Raw genomic sequence first — 21,097 nt, forward strand, 5'->3', positions numbered from 1 at the left:
ATTCCGGGGACATCTTGAATAATCGATAATAACAAAAATAAGATGTATACAATAGTTGAACTGCAGTTATTTGCTTTATATAAATTATTAAACAATGATAGAATTAGCAATCGTCCTTTTCAAATTCCTAACACTTTTGTTTATTTAAGTTAGGTTATGTCAAAGTTGTGTTAGAATTTTTTATGATAGAATTAGCAATCGTCCTTTTCATATTCCTAACACCTTTTTCTATTTCAGTTAGGCATTTTTGACTCAACTATTTTCTATGAAAGCATCTTTATAATTTCAATAAACATGAAATAAAATAACAAAACGTGGTAAATATAACCGGCACTAATTGATTCGGTGTGAAATGAAGTGATTCGTCGTTATACAATATGAATGAAATTGCGAGACAAGAATGTTGACAGATGCTGTCACGAAAGTCTTTGAATTAGTTCGTCTTTCATCGAGCTAAATGAGCAACGTGTAAATTTGTAATACCTGGACTAATTGTGTCAGTCACTGTATAACTGGCAAGAAGGACACGTTGAGGCGATCTTTGCATGACTATTTTTACTTTCTCTTATTTTATTATTTAGGTTACATGCTCCACTCTAGCTTATCAGTATATTGCGGATTTTATTAAATTGCTACAAACATGAGTCGATCAATTAGAAAACAATGAAATTGTTTAATCAATTGAAAAATATTGTTGAAATACTCTCATTTTAGTAATATTGTTTAACAAGTGAAATCTGTATCTTTTAATTATCTGTGCCTCGTAATTGGTGCAAATATTCTTTGTGTGCTTGGAACAGCATTCTGCCTCGCCAATTTGCGACGTTTTATTAAATAAATGATATACAGTGTGAAACAAAATTAAGTCAGTGCTTCGAAGACGGTATAACTTTTTTAAAATTCGTTTAAATAGCTTGAATTTTTCTGTAAATAATAAATTTTTCTTTTTAAATATTGCTATTACTTGGAATCAAATTTTCAGCATGCGTATATTTTACAAGGAGTAACAAATGCATTTTTTAAATTTTCATTATAAGCTCAGATAAAAAAGTAAAAAAGCGATAGCTTTTTTGGAAAAATTCAAGACGTTTAGTACAGCTTTAAAAAAATTAAACGATTTAAAAAGTATTGGCACAATTTTGCTCCTTACCGTATATACTCATAAACGATGCTTCGAAAAATTATTTCGATTAGACGTCGAAATTGAACGAGTGATACAAGATACTATGAGAAATAATGAATAACACAATTTTTGCTATCTCGTATAGGGATATTCCCAAAAAGCATGAAGTGACAAACACATATGTATGTATGTTTCAATGCATGGTAGGACGAACAAGTGCTGTAACGAGCGTGGTTCTAGGACCAATTAGTTCATTCTAGTATACATCATTGTAGTTGAAGGACGTGCGAAAATAATGATTGTGTCCAAGGGAACAACGATTTGGGCATGAAATAACTCTTTTTTGTACGTCTATTCTAAAATTAGTTATGAAAAATATCCAACATCAATCAAGTTAGATAGAGAGAGAAAGAGAGAGAGCGAGAGAGAGAGAGAGTGAGAGAGAGAGAGGGAGAGACACTGTTATATAGGACAGTTGAAGAGATAATTGAAGATATAATTGAATATACTATCAATGCATTTTTAATTTAATAATGCAATTGTTCATGCAATTATTGTATACGCTGTTATCCATACAATCGTATATGCAATTGTAATTGCAACTAGCTATTCAATGCAACTGTATAGACAATTGAATATACAATTGACTGTGCAACTGTATATGCAACTGCATAGACAATTGTATATGTAACTGTATGTGCAACTGAATAAGCAATTGATAAACAACCGAATATGCAACCGAATATGCAACTGAATATGCAACTAGCTATGTAACTAGCTATGCAACTGAATATTCATGCAGATATGTAACTGTATATACAAATATGTATGCAACTGTCTAAGCAACTATATGTATGTACAATTACCTATACAACGTACGTATGTACCCTTGTTTATGAAACTATATACGCAATTGTCTGCTGAATTGTATATATGCAACTGTTGCTATATGCAGTTGCAACCATAACGAAACCGTTGCATAGTTCCTTCACTGTTACAAGTAGTGACATAATTATCATTGAGTTAAACTTGATTTACAGGAACATATTGATTTCTGTCACTAATAATTCATTAAACAGTTTTACATAAACATTCAGCTCGGACACGGTGTCACACAACCGACAGAAAACTGAATAACAACGTTGGAATTTTCAACGGCTTCATCAACGAATTTCCCCGGAAAAACGTGACCACAGAGTGATTTCCATAAAATCGCCAAATTAAAACGCTCTTCAAAGCCGCGAATATATTGAAAGTTCGGAAAGTCCGGGGTGTACCGGAAGTTCCGGAACTCTTGGAAGCCCCTGAATACTTCGTAAATATTATAAACTTTGCAAATATTTAACGGTTTAAATCGTTTCGAACCCCCCCGCACTTAATCTCGTTCCGATGATATTAAACAATTTGCGTGCCGCGAAAGTTAGCAGCTCGTTATTCTGAATGAAGCAAGAACATTTAACGGGCGGTGACCGTAATGAGATGAAAAATGAACGGCGATATCTCTTTCTATGCGGGCAGCAACGTAGAATTGTGACAAATGATCGTGCGTTACCGCGGGTTTCAAGAAATCCGAGACGCTGCAGACGCCTTTTTACGGATGACACCTTCTTCCGAGATTCGAAATTACATGACTGCTAGGATAGAAAAAAGATTCGAAAGAGATCATTGATTTGCCTCATTTATTTACGAACATTTATTATATATTTCGATACATTTTATTTCTCGAGAAATACTTCCTCTCAGACTGAAGGATATTGCAAATCGTAAATAACTAAAGCAGTTGTAGAAACTTTTATATCTATGATGAATAATAATTAAAAATCGCTAAGATTGCTTATGAAATAATAAAATTGTTTAAATATAGTAGTAAATGAATTAAACACTTTAATAAATCAGTAACATCAAAACATTAAGAATTTAAAAGTTAAGAAATTAACTTTAAGAATTTATCTATAAATTGAACGTTTGTGTAACGAATTTATTTAGATCCATAAAAAGGTATATTTCATTGATACAAGGAAATGTAATTTATATTTTGACTTTAATCGATTGAGCTAATATTATTAATTCGTTAAAATATTGCTAAACAGAAAAATGTTACTAAAACAGAGTTAATAATGGACTTTTGTTGACTCGATTATATGAGTAGCAATGAAATATACGAATATAATTAGAAAAACAAATAAACAACAAATATAGAAGAATACTTTAAGAATTTAAATTATCCTTTGTCGCTCTAAATTTATTTTAGATTTTAGATATGTCAGTTTACTAGAAAATGTCTACAAATTGTTTTTAAAAAATTGAATCACCTAGAGAGGAGAAACAAAATAAATACATCACGTTTTTTAACTTTTTTATGTGAGCTTATAACGAAAACTTATAGATCTCATTTTGTAAATCATTAATATTTGTTTTTGGTTGACATTCATAAAAAATTGCCATTTCGAGAAACTTTAAATATTAACAGGTTTCAACAACGTCAACTGATTTCAATAATATTTCCAATATGAATTTACATTTTCAAGATCAACAGAACGCACTTTTCAAATTTTCATTATAGGCTCAGATAAAGAAGTTCAAGCAACGTAAGTGTTCTATTTTGTTCATTAATCTAAGTGATAGTAAAATTAAGAAAAACGATATTTCAGATATTATCTACTAAACTAATCTTTCTAACATCTCCACAAATTCATGTCCTCTAGTCTTATCTTTTAGAAATTATATCATCTTAAGAGTTGCGTACTGATTTCGCTCACTACCACGAAGTAATTTGTTTTTCAATAATAACTCTAAAACAAATCATTCTAGCTATCAAACAATACACCGAGAAATAAAATCCTGAACCTTACTTTTGGATCGTGAGATTATTAAAACGTTCTCCAGCCATAACAAGCACAATAACAAGCGAATCAGCTTAGGGTATCCCGAACGAATGGGATCGGAAAGGAATAAAGTTTTAGCTGCGAGTATCGCGCCACCGTTTCGAGTACACCGTATACGGATGGCGCGATTAAGGATGCGCGTTAGCCGGTCGTCGCTCGGCCGCCTAATGGAGGCCATCCCGGAATTCATTAGCCGATTGTCTAATTAAGTTAATCGACACGGGGTCGTCTTGCCGCCATAAAAGTCGCGTTGCCGCGCCCCGACGCCGCCACCCGGTGCGTTTCCGCTGCCGAAATTGTTACTTTACTTGTTAGGGGACGGTGATAGAAGCCACGACGCGGATTATTTGATGGGGGATAAGGAGAGATTAGGGGGTTGCGAGAATTGCTCGCGTATTTTATTTCTTCTTTCTGCCGCGCCGCGAAAGGCTGGTGTATTTGCTCGTGGATTTCGAGGAACGATGAACTTTTGAATCGATAAAAAGAGACGCGAGTATTATTAAGTATTATTAATAATTTATCGACCGATAGCCTATAACTCAGCTTTTCCCCCCGATCAGTAGCCTGTGAATCTGTTGCCATAGTAACCCTTAATTCGTTATCTATTATTGAGATAAATGTGTCAAATTGTACTACAAGCTTCAATATTATTATATAATTATTTAAATATTAAATATCTTTCGCGATTAATAAGATAAATAGAATCAAAATAGAAACGAAAATTCTTACGATAAAAAATTTACGACCGGTCGATAAAGTGTTAAGATGCGAGTATTATTATAAATTATTTTCTACAGTATATAAAGTAAGCGTTGACAATGCCTGCGTTTCCCCCTGATTACTGTGCCCCCTCAATCATTTTCTTTATATTTAACAACAGCGTTATCAAATTGAAGATATCGATTTTTTTAAATACAGTTAAATATGTCATTTCTATAAATAAATGAGAATTTTAAGTTATTAAGACCTATAATTATAATCCCATAAATGGATGCTAATTGCTATTAACACTAGGTTTACGAAGCGCGTCAATTTTACGCATTTTCAATTTCACATAAAAAAGTTTGGAAATTGCTCAGACTTATCTGTTGCTACACATACTTAAAATCACGCGCTGAAAAGCAATAAGTATTGAGGAAATCAATGATACTATATCTTAGCTATAATTATAGTGCAAGTATATTTCGAAATTTTAGTTTTCGGAAGTATCGTTACATTGTGCATCGAAGAAATAAACGCGTTACTATAAGTAACTGCAAAAACATTAGTGTCGAGCCAAGTTGTACATCCTTTAACGAATAACCCGTCTCCACAGAATATGGCCATCGAGGTAAATATAAAGGGTGTCCCAAAAGTCACGCAAGATTTGAATTTGGCGCCATTTGTGCGGTAAAGTGTTGCCAACCAAAAAAAAAATACAGAATGACAGCTGACAGTTCAGGGTTATTAAAGATGGAGCGCTACACAAAAGAACAACGCATTTTTATTGTTGAGCAATATTTTTCAAATAATGAAAGTTTCGCAGCAACAGTTCGCAACAACATGAGGCTCATTTTCATCTTGATGGCTTTGTTAATCGACAAAATTGTCGCATTTGGGGTTCAGAAAATCCACAAGTGATTGTTGAAAAACAAATGCATCCACAACGTGTAACTGTTTGGTGCGGATTTTGGGTCGGAGGCATCATCGGACCATTCCTCTTCGAAAATGCAGCTGGTCAGGCAATAACGGTTAATGGTGCTCGCTATCGCGACATGATAATCCAGTTTTTTGTGCCAAAATTGCAAGATATGGATGTGGACGGCATGTGGTTTCAACAAGACGGTACCACATGCCATACAGCCCGAGAAACAATTCAATTACTGCATGAGTCATTTCCTGGTCGTGTAATTTCCCGTTTTGGTGATCAGAATTGGCCGCCCAGATCATGCGATTTAACGCCGTTAGATTTTTTTCTCTGGGGTTTTTTAAAGTCTAAGGTTTATATCAACAAGCCCACGACCACCCACGCCTTGAAGGAAGAAATTGAGCTCTGTATCAACGAAATTCAGCCACATCTATGCAAAACAATCATAGAAAATTTCAACAAAAGAGTGCGTATGTGTCAGCAAAGTCTTGGAGGCCATTTACCCGATATGCTATTCCATACATAACCCTATACTGTATACTATATAAATCAATAAAAAATTTAGAATTTTTAATTATAAATCTGTGTTTTCTATCCAAATTACTTCTTGCGTGACTTTTGGGACACCCTTTATGTTGAGAAACATAAAGCAGTTAAGTAAATATGGCATTGACATAAATTCTGAGGTATCAAAAATTGGAGAACAAAGTCGAAGAACCGATGTTTTTGGAGTAGAACTGTTCAAGAAGCAAACATTGAAAACATAAAGAAATGATATAATAAATAAACGAATAAATATCGCTGCGGACAAAGACTATCCTATAGCACGCGGCAACAAATGACCGAACGGGATTCACGTTCCCGTTCGGAATTATTCCCGCGACGAAAAATCGCGTGCACGCCCGCATCTTTACGGTCGGAGTAATCGAGCCGATTGCCCAGTTCGAATACAATGCCGGGCCGAAACAATCGCGCCGAAAAAAAGGGGCAAAAGGAGAAGGGTTGCTGGAGGAGGGAGGGGTGGGTGAGTAGAGAGAAGGAGAAGGGAGATCGCGCGCGCGACGCCGGCGGAATTAACCCGGCGCTATTGTTGTTAGCCGCTGATCTGACCACGTTTCGCGCTTCCTGCGTGCCCTTATTATCCCCGGCCCCGGTGTTTTCCCTAATGGCCCGTGTTCCGTTACGTGCCCGCAGCTCTCCACCGCCTGATTTTCGATTCCGACGGAAATTTAATTAAAAGTTTCCAATTAAACGCGACATATAATTAGGGGGACCAGTCGCGCTTCAATTCGAATCACACCCAGCCGGGTTTTAATAGCCCGCGGATTTATGGGCCGTTTTAGAGCGGATCATTTGCGATCACGATGGAAATGATCGTGTCGGGGATGCACGTTGCCGGCCGTTCGCTGTTCATAGTTCCGCGTCGTGTATCGGTGCTGTACAACCGATTCGGGTGACGGCCGTTCACCGCTCGATTCGCTACCATTTGATGTTTGAATTGAATGTTGAAATGAAACGATCGTGTTCGTTTGTATAGAAATTAGTGAGAGAGAGAGAGAGAGTCTTTTTCGAAGTAAAGAGCAACATCCTGTATTCGAAGTTTCATTTTTTGGATGCATTAACCCCTTGTCGTACTTGAACGAGTCAGACCCGTGATGGAGATTTATATTAGGTTGGGGAAAAAGAAATCCATTATTTTTTCGGTAGACGGCTGTAGGGATCGATATCTGTTAAAGTATCGATCAAACAATTTCAGATTTATGCTCGTTGGAAAGGTGACATTTCGCGCTTCAAAAATTCTTTTTCTGTTTCTCTGTTTGGTCCATTCAGTTGCGAGGTACATGGTGTTAAGAATGGAAGTCAACATAGAGAAAATTCGGTACAATTTCACAATTTTTCTTTGATAAAGATGAAAATGCAAGCCAAGCGGCTGAAATTGCGAATGATGTTTAGGGTCCCGATACTGTAACAGCCAATTACGCGCAATTTTGGTTTCGTCGATTCCGTTAATGCATTTTTAATGTTAAAGATGCGCCTCGTACAGGTAGGCCTGTCACAGAAAATAGTGACAAAATCACAGAAATAATCGAAGTTGACCGGCACGTTAGCAGTCGTAGCATCGCCCGGGAGCTAAAGCTCGACTATGAAACAGTTTTAAACCATTTGCACAAAGCTGGATTTAAAAAGAAGCTCGACGTTTGGGTGCTACATCAATTAACACAAAAAAACCATGATGGTTCGAATTTCCATCTGTGATGTCTTGGCCAAACGGAATGATATCGACCCATCCTTTGAACGCATGGTGACTGGGGATGAGAAATGGATCACATACGACAACATGGTGCGAAAACGTTCATGGTCAAAGCCTGGTGAAGCAGGTCCGATGCTGGCCAAACCAGGACTAACAACCAAGAAGGTTCTGCTGTGCGTTTGGTGGAACTGGAAAGGAATCATTTATTATGAGTTGCTTCCATATGGTCAAACACTAATTTCGGATCTCTACTGTCAACAACTGGACCGTTTGAAGCTAGCGATTGACCAGAAACGGCCAGAATTGGCCAACAGGAGAGGTGTTGTGTGCCATCGAGACAACGCCAGGCCACACGCGTCTATAGTGACTCGTCAGAAAATTCAGGAGCTTGGCTGGGACGTTTTGATGCATCCACCATATAGTCCAGACCTGGCACCAAGCGATTAACATGTTTATCTTGCATTGCAAAACTTCCTTAGTGATAAGAAATTGGCATCGAGAGAAGATTGTGAAAGTCGATTACAAGAGTTTCTCGCTAATAGGTGCCAAGACTTCTACAAGAGAGGCATTATGAAGGTACCTTTAAAATGGCAACAAATTATAGAATAAAACGGTTTCTTTCTCCCTAACCTAATAATAATAAGCAGTTATATAAAAACGTTTATCCGTTCTTCTATTCTGTTTCAAACAATGTTTAAAGAAAAGAGACAAACCGCGGCGTTCTCAAGGTCGAGAACACATCGTTGCGTCGCGGTTGGTCGAGTCACAGCTATGGGATTAACAACATTGTTTGATAAGTCGCGGTCGAATCGCATCGACCACCGAATATAGATGAGCGACGCTTCGAATAATTTGTCGGCTCTATTGTCGTGGTTCTTTTCGGCGACAAACGATGAAATACGAGCACCCTCGTTGCGCGCGGAGAATAAAGGCCTTTGAGGCGAGGCCCCTTTTCGGTCTCGTGATCCGGTGGCCGAGATTTTCGCTGTTACTGGCTGGAAACGCGGCACGCCGTGGACGGAGCCCGGCCAAACTGAAATATCACTTGGCTAGGAGTTTCATGAGACGCGGGATTCTACTGTTTGATAGCAATTCGGAATTGGGTCGATCTGACGATACCCATTGCGCTGCCAGCTGAGCTGTTTCGTAATTTATTTAACTCACTGGGCTCACATCATTATTAAATGAATATACTATAATTGAACTGTGGACCTTTATGCAATTTTTCTTACTTTGTTAAGAAATTAATTGGTAATGCAATTGGTTTTTCGAATTAGTTTGAAAATTAGTTTGAAAGGCAACAAAATTTTCGTACAACATGGATCTATTTATTCTCTGAAATTCTCTGCTTTCAAAAGTTAAATAAATCTGGGTTCGTATAAATGGAGATATATTCAATTATAGCAAACATTATACAATACATTCTATAATAAAACATAATTAATATATACATTATAATAGAACAATTCTGTCTAATAGATATCATACGTTCTTTCTCACTGTCGACATCAAAGACATAACCTCACATTTTACATAGATTACGCATTCTTATATCAAACTGATATTTATTGCCAACATATTCAGACTACTTTTATTTCCCTACTATTTTTTACACATATATTTACAATGAGAACAGCTGTAACAATAAATGCATCCTAATATTTCATAGATCTATGAGATCTACAGTATATTCAACCACTCATCAAGAAATGTTGTAAATTTTATATTGTCAGGACTAACACTGTATATTATACTTTTAAAAAATTGTGATTTATGCATTAGTTGAGCCATAGTATACGGAAATAATTTAACGGGAAAATATTTAATTTAATGCACCCTCTATAAAGTAAAAAATCGTCTGCACTATACTAATTATGGATACAATAATAAAATATGGTATACAAAATAAGCCAATATAATTGTCAGACTGTATAGTTATTAATTCAATCTCATGCATATAAAAATGAAATAATTCTCCCCAAACGAAATTGTTGCAATATTCTTTAACTAAAACATATTGTAATCTCTTGTGTAATTTTCACAAAACAACAATACCTATAAATTATTCTACTACCATATAATATAAAATCGATCAAATTATCTCACTATCATGTCGTAACGAATAATTTAAATAGCTGCACTACGATATCATATAAAATTGACAAAAATCTTTCACCATCACGTGGTATAAAATTGTCGAAATTGTTTTACCACCATAAACTTCTTTAAATTATTTCGCTACCGCGTAGTATAAAATTCTGTCTATAATACCAACACTTCATACAAACTCCAATAAATTTATTAAACGAAACATGGAAGATCTTCAATTTTCCTCAATAATATTTCATTGAAATAGATTTATTTATCTTCTTAATGTATTATCATTCGGTGGAGTACAACGATAAATAATCACACTCGAATAAAGTCTCGTCCGTAAAAATTCCGCTTAATTTATTCTCGAGCGTTCGTTCCCACTTGTAAATAACGAGGCGATACGTCACGTGGCTTTGTTCGGAATAAACTTGTTATTTGCGGGGGTACCGCGGTAATATTGTAATATCGTAATATCGTTCCGAGGTTTTTCTACGAAATTCTTACCGAACGTCCATCGGTCAAGAGGGTCTCCGAACGATGGATGCTACACATGTGTACGTGTAGGTGTATATACCGGGCTCCATTTAAATACGCGAATACATATAATCGGTGCCCTCGATCTCGATCTCTGTTCGCAGCCATGACGAAGAGGGAAAGCCAGAAACCGGCCAATAAATTAGTCGGCTGCGGTCTACTCGTGTGCACATCGGTGCATTCCCTCGGCGGTTTCGTTGCGCCGGTATTGGTTCCTTGCGTACAATTGAAAATGCACGCCGATTCTTCCCGGCAAAAGTTATTATGCAACTGTACCTACTTCTCTCTAAACTTCGCGAGCGCCTCGTTGTACGATTTTATAACCGGCGCAACTCCGAAAATTTTCCGTGCATTTTCCTCGTTCCTCTCAAATTATAACTTTCCGGGGAGAAGGTCGGAATATTCGACTGCCCTTCTTTTTTTTTTTTACATAATTCCGATTTCCGATTGGAAAATCTCGTGTAACTTTTTCTTTCGATAATTGTTTATTTCGATGATCGAGTGTCCATGGTATTTGGCTGAATGTTTCGTGGGTTTTGACAGAAGTAATAAATAAATTATGAATTTTTTATGCGAAATAAAAATTTTTTATAACAACTGTTAAAAGTACGAGTTATATTTTTTTTTATTACTTATTATTTTCATTACTTACAATTTTAAATAGACTACCGTATTTAATGTTACTATTTAACTGTCTCAACTGTCTCTAACTGTTTTAACTGTGTAAAATCAATAGTTTAGCGATAATATCTGCATTAAAAATTGTATTAACGTTAAGGTAATAATGAAAGTTACTTTTTAAACATGGAGAAGTTATTACAATAATTTATAAACAGTACATTGGAGTACATTATCAATATTTGTAAGAGAAATAGGAACTAATAGCAATATCTAATTAATTTATTACGTAACAATTTGACATAACCTTAACGAAAATTTCCACGTAATATTTTTATGCATTCTTGTGAATATATATTTCTAAACTTTATTCAATTTTATTAACTTGTAGTGAAAACATCCTTACATTAAAAGCTAACCTAAAAATTGTTTCTATTAATAGCAAAGGATAGGAATTAATATAAACATATGTTTTGATCAATTTTGTAAATTAAAAATATTGTAGTAACTATTTGACAGTCTAAATGTTTTTGTTTGTTCATATTTAACCTACATATTATACTAAATCTCGTTTCATTAATAGATTTTTATAAATATGAAAAAAAGTAACGACGATGATAGACTAAATACACAATGAACTATGAACTTTTGTTAATATGCACATTTCCTAGCAAAATAAAATCTTAACGATGCCATAAATGGATAAATATTCACAGTCTAATTATTTTTGAATATTACCAGTAACGGATACTTCATAAACATTGCAACTACAGCAAACAGTCTCCAGCAACGAAACTACAATGAAAGCACATGTACAGTCAGTCACAAGAGTAATAGAAAAGCTGTACAAAAATCTTCATCTTCCATAGTTTAACTAAATGAACAAAGTACTAAAAATATATATACTATATATTCTGATATGCTAACGTTTAGTTTCTAGATAACATAAATGCAAGAACGTTTCATTTACAACATATAATTATGAAATAATGCATAAGAATCGATGAAATCGATTATTTGCAAATCTCAAAAATATTTAGACTCCGTGATTATATTGTTTTACAGCAGTTTGTTATTCTTTCATTATTTACTAACTATTTTCTTATTTCATCATTAACTAAACTTTCATCAAGTAAACTAATAAGCACTGTAATCTTTTCATGCTATACTAAATTATTTTAAACATACACTTCGTCGTAACATATTAGTAAAATTCTATCTATTGTTAAGAAGAAAAAAAACAATAAATTTTGTAGGCATCCAGTATTTTTAGTATTATTATAACAATTTAATATAATCGTAACTTGTGCCCTATTACCAGCGTGACGACAATTTATGAATATCATTTTTGGGAAGTATACGTCGCAAATAAAATGACATTGGCGAACATAATTTTACGATAGACCTAATATTATATTCTATAATATTGTAATCTCTTGCACATTTAGCTGAAACACGTAGCACGAGTATCAAACGCCAGCGCCGGTGTCCGAATATTTTTGCGGCCGACTGTGGATCATTCTTCCTTGACTAAAAGCGGTTACGCTCAATAATTAACGGGACGTTTGATAAAAAATGCATCGGGTGCTCCAGTTGGTGTATTTAAAACGTTTCGCCGGGAATAAACCGGCCCGATATTTCCCACGTCAATAAAAATAAAGCTCCGTCTGTAGTCCGGCACCGAAGTCGTAATTTATAATTCAAACACCATACACACGGTTTCCAGAGAGAGAGCGAGAGCGAGAGAGAGAGAGAGAGAGAGAGTCCATACCTAAATATTTTTCGACGGGGCCGCGGTCCCGATAACGATTGCGCGATCCATTATTCCGGCGGCAGTAAACATTAACTTTGCAACACGGCCGAGTCCCGCGGAAAGGAAATGGCCGGTTCCGATCGCGGGGATCGACGGATCCAGATTAGACTTCTCTCGCGCGGAACACGTCGAGAATTGAGGTTTCGAAATAAAAAATTGGTTACGCCGGAAGCGCTGGCGCCTCGAGTGCTTTGTTTTCATCGATCGTGGTCGGGGAGCACAACAAAAAAATCTCGTATCTCTGTATTGTGTGCCGCGGGATTCTAACGGACCGGGGATTGAACTTCTATGAACTGAAAATCCGGGAAAACCGATCTCCGTTGCACTTTTTTTCCCCATGGCGCCGCTCCTATTTGCATTATTTGCTCGGGTTATTTGGATTATGGGGATTATGACGAGTATTGTCTGCGCGTATGTGTGAAAGTGAGCGACTAATGATTAGAGCAGACTTTGGCGAACTTGATCTGAAATTGCAGTTAGAAAATGATCGTTTCGAATAATGTTAATTGATATTTCACGAGGGATTTATTTGAATTCATCTTGTGCTTCTTGTTTGGTTAATTAATTGTGTATTGGTATGGTGATTATTTGGGGAAATAATATTTGTTTTCTAACACTAGGTTTACCTGTTAAAGTGACGGTTTACTGATTTTTTAATTCGCGATGGTTCAGATTGTGACAATGTGATTCGTGAGTTATTTATTTAATATGTGTATTACGTGCGGTGTTTTATTTTAACAGTCGCTAAAAATCAGGATAAATGTATTTTTGTTAGTTTTATATACTAATACAAAACGGCTGCTATCGATTGAAAATTAAATTAAAAATTTTATTGCAAATGAAAAGTTAATTGACAATTACTAAGTAAGATACTAGTTCAAATATTTAATCAATTTTACAAATATATATATACATATGTAAAATATTTATTTTACAATATAAACCTCAAATAATTAATTGAAACACTTCATTAAAATTACTAAAGTAACAAACGTTATTTGTCTTAAAATATCTTCAGAATACTAACTGTTAATACATGTTATAAATGTTTATATTGTGTTCGCAGTATTTATATCTTAAAAATGTATAAAAATAGTACGTTTTCAAGAGTTGCCTAATTTAAAGGAATAAGTGGACTAATGTTAACAAAACTTTAATATTTTCAACATTTTATAAATTACAGGATTGGCAGACCTGTTGACTATAATACTAACTTCATACTTACGAGTATAAAACAATATAACAACAAAAGAGTAATTTTAAAAATATATACTCATTTTGACAGATCTTGTATTTCGAGCATAAAATGTTAAAGATAAATATCTTAATTTTTGCGCTTTATTTATTTAACTTGAAATAATGATTAAAGCCAACGTTAAGCTCAGAATAATCAAATACAGTTGAAAAACGTTGACATCCTTCGTAATAAATGTTACAATCAACATGCACATATACGTCACAATGTATTTGCACCAGAAATAACAACAAATAATTGACACCGAAATTCTGTATTGATTATGATGTTTAAATATTGAGTGTATTTATGTTCAATATATCGGCGGTATTAATTTGCCAATTGATTGCACAGTCAATAAATTAATATTTAAATTTACACGGGACAATTTAATTATCCACAAATTACTTTAAATAATTTCACTGTTACGTTATACGTTTGGATGGCCTGCATTTAATAATTAGGAACAAATGGGCGCACAGCAATTTGAAAGTTTCTTTCGCAATTAATTAAACCGAATAATTTCTCCGCACTCGTTTAAAATGCGTAACAGTTGTTTCGTTAAAGTAAGTGGAGACGCTCGCCGTAATTAAGAGCTTTTTTAATCACTTCCGCGTGGAATAACAATAAATTGCTCTGGCTCAAATATATCATATCTCTGAGGAGACTGGACTGTATATTATTTTAATTTCTACCTAGATATATAACTAGGATTTAATTACTATCAATTAACTAAAGTTAAAAAGTCAATGCAATTATTCCAAAATTTATTTATAAATAATAATTATAGATCATTAAAGTTATCATTAACCATTAGACTTGTTATTAAATCAATTTTTACGTGATTTAAGACCAACACGTCTTTCATTAACCCTTTCCACTCGAATGGTGACTCTGAGGCACCACTAAAATTGTTACAGAACGTTCGAAAATAATTTTTATATTATGAAAGATTAGGTTTCAGAAATTATGGAAAGTATAATTATTGTTGCATGAGTTACAAGATTCAATTTCGTATGAATCAAATACGTTTTGTAATATAAAATGGAGATTATATGTGTCAGAAAAGTTACAGTTTAACAATTACAGTTAAAATGGCAAAATAAAATAACATATTAACCCTTAAATGCATGATTTTTCCTTTTTAAATACAATAAATTGAAACAAGTAGTTACTTAAATATAGATTAAGGGAAAAATAAAGAAAAAAAAAATGTCATATCATGAAAGTTTGCGTTCAAAAACTATGATAGATATTTTTAGCACCTATTAAAAGTAAAACATACTGTGTTCGAATTACCGTTTAGAAATTATGTACGGAAGAAAACACTGATGTAAATATACATCATCATGCATTTAAGGGTTAAACTTAGATCCAAAATTGCTATTTTGACCAGCTGTAGTATAGTACTTAGTATAATTTGCTATATGAGACTGAGTCTTGTGACTCGTAAAAAAGTTATGCTTTTAACAGAAGGGTATTTACTAACGTCAACATTATTTTGTTAATTATATAACAATTTTCATTGGCGCTTCAGAGGCGCCACTCGAGTGCTAAGGATTACAATCTTGATATTATCTTATTAGTATCTAAATATCAAAAAATATATATTTTAAAAAATTAATAAATAAAGCTAAATGAAGGTAGACGAATGATTATTAGTATTGTCAATTATAAGTTCTAAGTATGATTCGTTGCCTAAGCGTTAATATACGAAAACTTTCGTAAACAATGAGCGCAGGAAGATCCGCAAACCGGTGATTGTTATATGTGCATAGCTGTCGACTATTTGCACCGGAAGTTGTCACGACTTTTCGTTTATATATAATATAATATATAGAATCCGTATTCAATGTCCCTATGCATTATTCAGGCAGCCGGCAATTAACACTTAGGAAAAGAAAGTGGCGCGTAGCAACGTAGCGGTTTGTTGCACAATTAATTACCATAAACCCACCGGCGCGAACGACCAGCAAAACGACAGCGGCAACGGTTGATTTGTAATTCCCCGATAATATTGATTCCGATAATAGACGGACCAACTCGAACGTCAATTTCCATTTGCCTGGTTAGAATTAGCCCCCGCGTTTTCGCGATACACCGCGAAACGCATCAATCGTCGCGCGAACGAAACGCGTCCGCGGGATCGGGGCTCTCTGGTTCCGTTCCTCTTTTTCGCAAGGGAATACCGACCGACGGATTTATTTATACGTTCCGCGGCGCACGGAAATAGCTACGGATGATACGCTGCCATAGATTATATCGAGCGTAACGGATGTCGGCCCGATAAATCATTATTGCCGGGCCTAATTATCATAATTACAACGGCGGAACGTCGATAATGTTATTTCGATGACCGTGCGATATATATATTAATGCGCATAGATGCTCCCGTTCACTATGTTATAGTGCACGTCTTCGCCGGGTAATGCGAGTTATGGGAGCGCTGATATCGAAAGGATAAATGCCGGGAGGCAGATCTAGGCGAACTTTAAATTTTAAATAATAATGAGTAATTATATAATATATTATTTGAAAAAAGTTATTTAGAAACGTTATATATGTTATTTTTTATTAAGTGTCGTGTTTATTGAAACAAACAATTTTTTTAACAGAGATGATACAGTAGTAATTACAAATAATAAATTATTTTGTCCTATTTTTATTTCAAACTGGTCGCAATAATTATCATAATTATATGCGACACATGCGATCTTGTTTTATGAAAATTTAACATTCATTTGATTAAAAATATATCTTTCGCGTAACAAGGATATCATGTTTGAAGTAATATACAAGAAAACGATTTTAGTTTCATAAATTTTTATAGCAATTTGTTTAGGGCAAAACACCCTCTTCGTAAAGATATTATATGAAGTAATACTATGCAAATAACAAGATTAATATGTAATATTCGAAATAAATACGCGAGATAATATGTAATAACAAGATATGTTTTTATAGTGTTACTGTTTTATGTTCATAAATGTATAAAATTCGCGGTGCACTTACAATGGTCACAATTTTATAGTCGTCGTCGTTACAAACTTTTTAAAACAAGTATTAACCCTTCTTTGCATGATTTTTCCTATTTTTTTTAAATAAATCAGGTTGATGTAATTAATGCTCTAGATTAAAGGAAAAATATTTAAAAAAATCCTAGTATAAATAAGAATTTGAATTATTTAAAAAACAGTATGATGGAAATTTACATCATTATGCATTGTTACATATATAGCTCAGTACTAAATAAATCAAAAGATATTGTTTACTTATTCTCCTTTATTCTAAATGATAATTTAAAAAACAATTATTATTTTTCTTCAAGCACAAATTAACTCCACATTTATTACACGAAATTGTGGAATAGCCTTTACATTTGGGAATTTTACACAAACAGTGGAATGACAAGTTCTAGGCTTGTTAATTGACAGTGACGTTTGCTATTTTTTGACAACTGCGTTTTGTTGTACGCAATAGTCATTTATAAAGTTGCCAGCAACAACAAATTTAAAGTTTACAGTTTTTGAGTACCTTTTTTTCTTCACTAAATGTTATGATTGAAATTTCCATCATCATGCAAAGAAGGGTTAAAGCTTGAAATAACCTAGATTTAATCCGGACTTAGTTCAGATCGAACTAATAATAATTGGATAATATTTTATTCAAATATAAATTCATTTGAAAGAGAAGTTATTTAATATTCGAATAAGAATTAATTTGTAGAATAATTAATTTGTACAATAATTAATTCGGGAATTGCATAAATTCAGAAAATGATATAAAATTCAGCTGATCTCAAAGTTTCCTAACCTAAACTTAACGCGGACTTAATTCAGATCAAGTTAATAATAGTTGGATAATATTTTAATCAAATATAAATTCATTTGAATAAGAATTAATTTGTATAATAGCTAATTCGAAAATGATATATAATTCAACTTATTTCAAAGTACTACTATTTTACATGTCACAGATAATGTTTGATTCTTCACCAAAGGAATTACAAAATACTTATAAATATCATTAGAACTATAAATAATATAATAATGATAATAATAATATCATATATATATATATGAATACAATAATAATAATAATATCACATATATGAATATAATGATGACAATAGCAATATCATAAAGGACTTCCAAATATCATTTTCATACAGATACCTTCATATCAACACACCTGTGTGACAATGTTCCTTTAAAAATAAATAACTTAATCCACAAAATGTTAATTTATTTAATAGACGTCAAATTGACGTAGAGATAGGTATGCAAAGAATCTCCACAAACCCAGTGTTAAAAAGCGTTAGAACACGTTCGTGTCCCGATACACGTCGCGCCTCCATTCAGGCTCGGCAGGCAAATAATTTCTTCGTGCGCGATTGCGGAACGAGCGCCGCTCGCACAAAGAAAAAGAAGCCGTCGCATCGACTGCTTGGTAGCGCGGCAAAAATTTCCCGCGCCTACCCCGGCAGCGCGCGCGCGCGCGCGCCGGTCGCAAAAAGCGAGAGAGGAGAGGGATGGAAAAGAATTCGTGTCGCGACCCGAATACCACCGCGATTCGCCGAGGCATTAAACATCGGGGGTAAACAGTGAAATATAACGCGAGATAAGCGAGCAAAATAATGTCACGCTGATGCGGACATCGAGCCGCCGGATGGGGGGAAGGGGAGTTGGGGGTGGCCGGGGTTAGGAGACGAGAGCAAGAGAGGAAAAAGTTTGTCCCGGTAGCGGCGCGTGTATGCGGGCTGGTTTGAAAATAAAAAAACACGGACGCGCACGCATATGCTCGCACGTGTGCGAAGATACGCGGTTTGTACGCGCGCGCTGTGTAGATGAGAAAAAAAATACGAAAACAAAATACGACGATGATAGCTGCGGCGAGACACAAAAGGCACAATAGGCGGTGAAAAGTTTTCTCGGCGATGGGAAAAGGAGGCCTGGAACGTGCACGCGCAGCCAGAAAACCGGCGAATTCGGGTCAATGGAAAACAGCACGCGGGGAAATTGGGACGTTTCTGCCACCCTTTGATGTTTCCATGAATCTTCGGCACTCCCCCCTCCCTCTCCTCTCTCTCTCTCTCTCTCTCTCTCTCTCTCTCACGCCCTCTCTTTCTCTAGCCTACCCGGTTCCTTCGGTGTAATTGATTTCGTGGCGGCCCCGCGATTCTCAAATGAACCTCGCCTTCTTCAATGCAACTTTTTCGAAATTTATGCCGTGCGATTGTGATACGCTACTTCTGAAGGTAGACGGAATTTCGTGGCCGAATCGATGCGAAAGAAGAACTTCGTGTTAAGACTTTAGCGACCGTTAATCTATGAATCTTTTAAATGCTTTATAACATGGCAATTAATGATTTACCAGCTATGTATCTTGTCTCTGTAAGCTCCTATATTATTACATGATTCGTTAAATATTTTGCGATGGTTAAAATAAAAATAAAGGAAATATTGCTTGACGCTAATATTAAAGTAAATATTATTACTATTATATAAATAAATATTATTATTATTGCCCTATAATGACGTAAATGTTTAAGGGTTGAATAATCGGTCGGTAAAATGTAAACACTATGGCGTCCGGCGTCACCACAGTGGTGTCGCACGAAAATATATAAAACAAATTTATTAAGTAAATGTTTCTTTACCTCGCATGAAATTTTTACATTTTTGTGGTATTGATATAACAACTAAATTTAGAATTAAATTATCTAAATAATTATGTTTCGTTTATGTTGATTACATAGCGTTTCAATTGCATAGTAATTCAACGAAGTTTTAATTTAATCGCATAATTCGAACTTGCCAGATAATTCAATTGTTAGTTATTTAATTTCCGAGCGTAATTTAAGCAAAGTGCAATTGAAATACAGTGGATGTAATTGAAACACAGTTTTCCAAATTAAAGCTAAAGTTGAGAAGAGATATTTTAACTAATAAATGCAAGTATTTACAAATACTATTTCTCTCAATCGTGCTACATATGGTTCGCTTGAAACATAGATTTGAATGCAATTTTCAACAAGCATATAAATTACCAAGAAGTTCCTACTGAATTTTAAAAATTGTTATTACAGATAAAAAAGTAAGAGAACAATTAAGTAATTCAGTAATTACAGTGCAATGAACTAGACTCCCTAAAATTTACAGAAACATTCAGGTCATTTCGACCAGTTTTAACCCCTTGCCGTACTATTTTCTTCATAGCTACAAGTATGAGCACTTTTTTCTATTGTAATAATTTCTTATAAGAGGAAGAAAAAATATTTATTGCGTTCGTTTACATTTAGTTCAATGGTTAAATACCGATGACAAGAGAACAGAATTTTATTCCAGCTTGAAAGAACGGAATAACATTTATACTTAACAAGATATTAATAGAAATCTCTATGACGAGCCGGACTTGTCAAAATACCACAAAGGGTTAAAAAAGTTATACCATTTCAAAACTGTTTACTCGATTTCGCTGCCCACCGTATATCACAAAACTAAGTCGAACTTATCATTATTTCGAGCATGGTGTACGCAACGTTACCGTCTTCGTGCAACAACACGCGTTTTCAGTGGCCGGTAACTTCGCTGTTAAATAATCAACCATGCTACCTTCCTTAAACATTGATGGCCGAAGCTCCGAATCCCGATCGAAATCAAAAGTGAATCCGCGGTTGACCGAGTCCGCACAATTCTAATCGGCGTGTCTAGCGTGCAACGTCGATAAATCCGTCCGCGTCACCGGGCCGCGGCGCGTTTCGCGAACGAGCAACGATAAACCGAGCCCGGTGGAACGCGTCGTCGTGCCGCCATTATTATCAAACACCGGCCGACGCGCGACGACGACGGCTCCACGCACACTCTCGCGCACGCACACACCCATGTACACGGGGTTGCCGCCGACGATTTTCATTTC

General features: G+C 34.9%; 1 protein-coding gene across 1 annotated transcript; it reads left to right on the plus strand.

Moving 5' to 3' along the window:
* Positions 1 to 5,326: 5,326 nt before the first annotated feature.
* On the plus strand, positions 5,327 to 6,161 carry LOC144467630 (uncharacterized). The gene is made up of 2 exons (XM_078176520.1): positions 5,327 to 5,338; positions 5,526 to 6,161. Exons 1-2 carry the CDS (start codon positions 5,327 to 5,329, stop codon positions 6,159 to 6,161), a joined length of 648 nt encoding a protein of 215 aa, XP_078032646.1.
* The last annotated feature ends 14,936 nt before the right edge of the window (positions 6,162 to 21,097 follow it).

Source organism: Augochlora pura, chromosome 3, assembly GCF_028453695.1.
Source record: "Augochlora pura isolate Apur16 chromosome 3, APUR_v2.2.1, whole genome shotgun sequence".
Lineage (NCBI taxonomy): Eukaryota > Metazoa > Arthropoda > Insecta > Hymenoptera > Halictidae > Augochlora > Augochlora pura.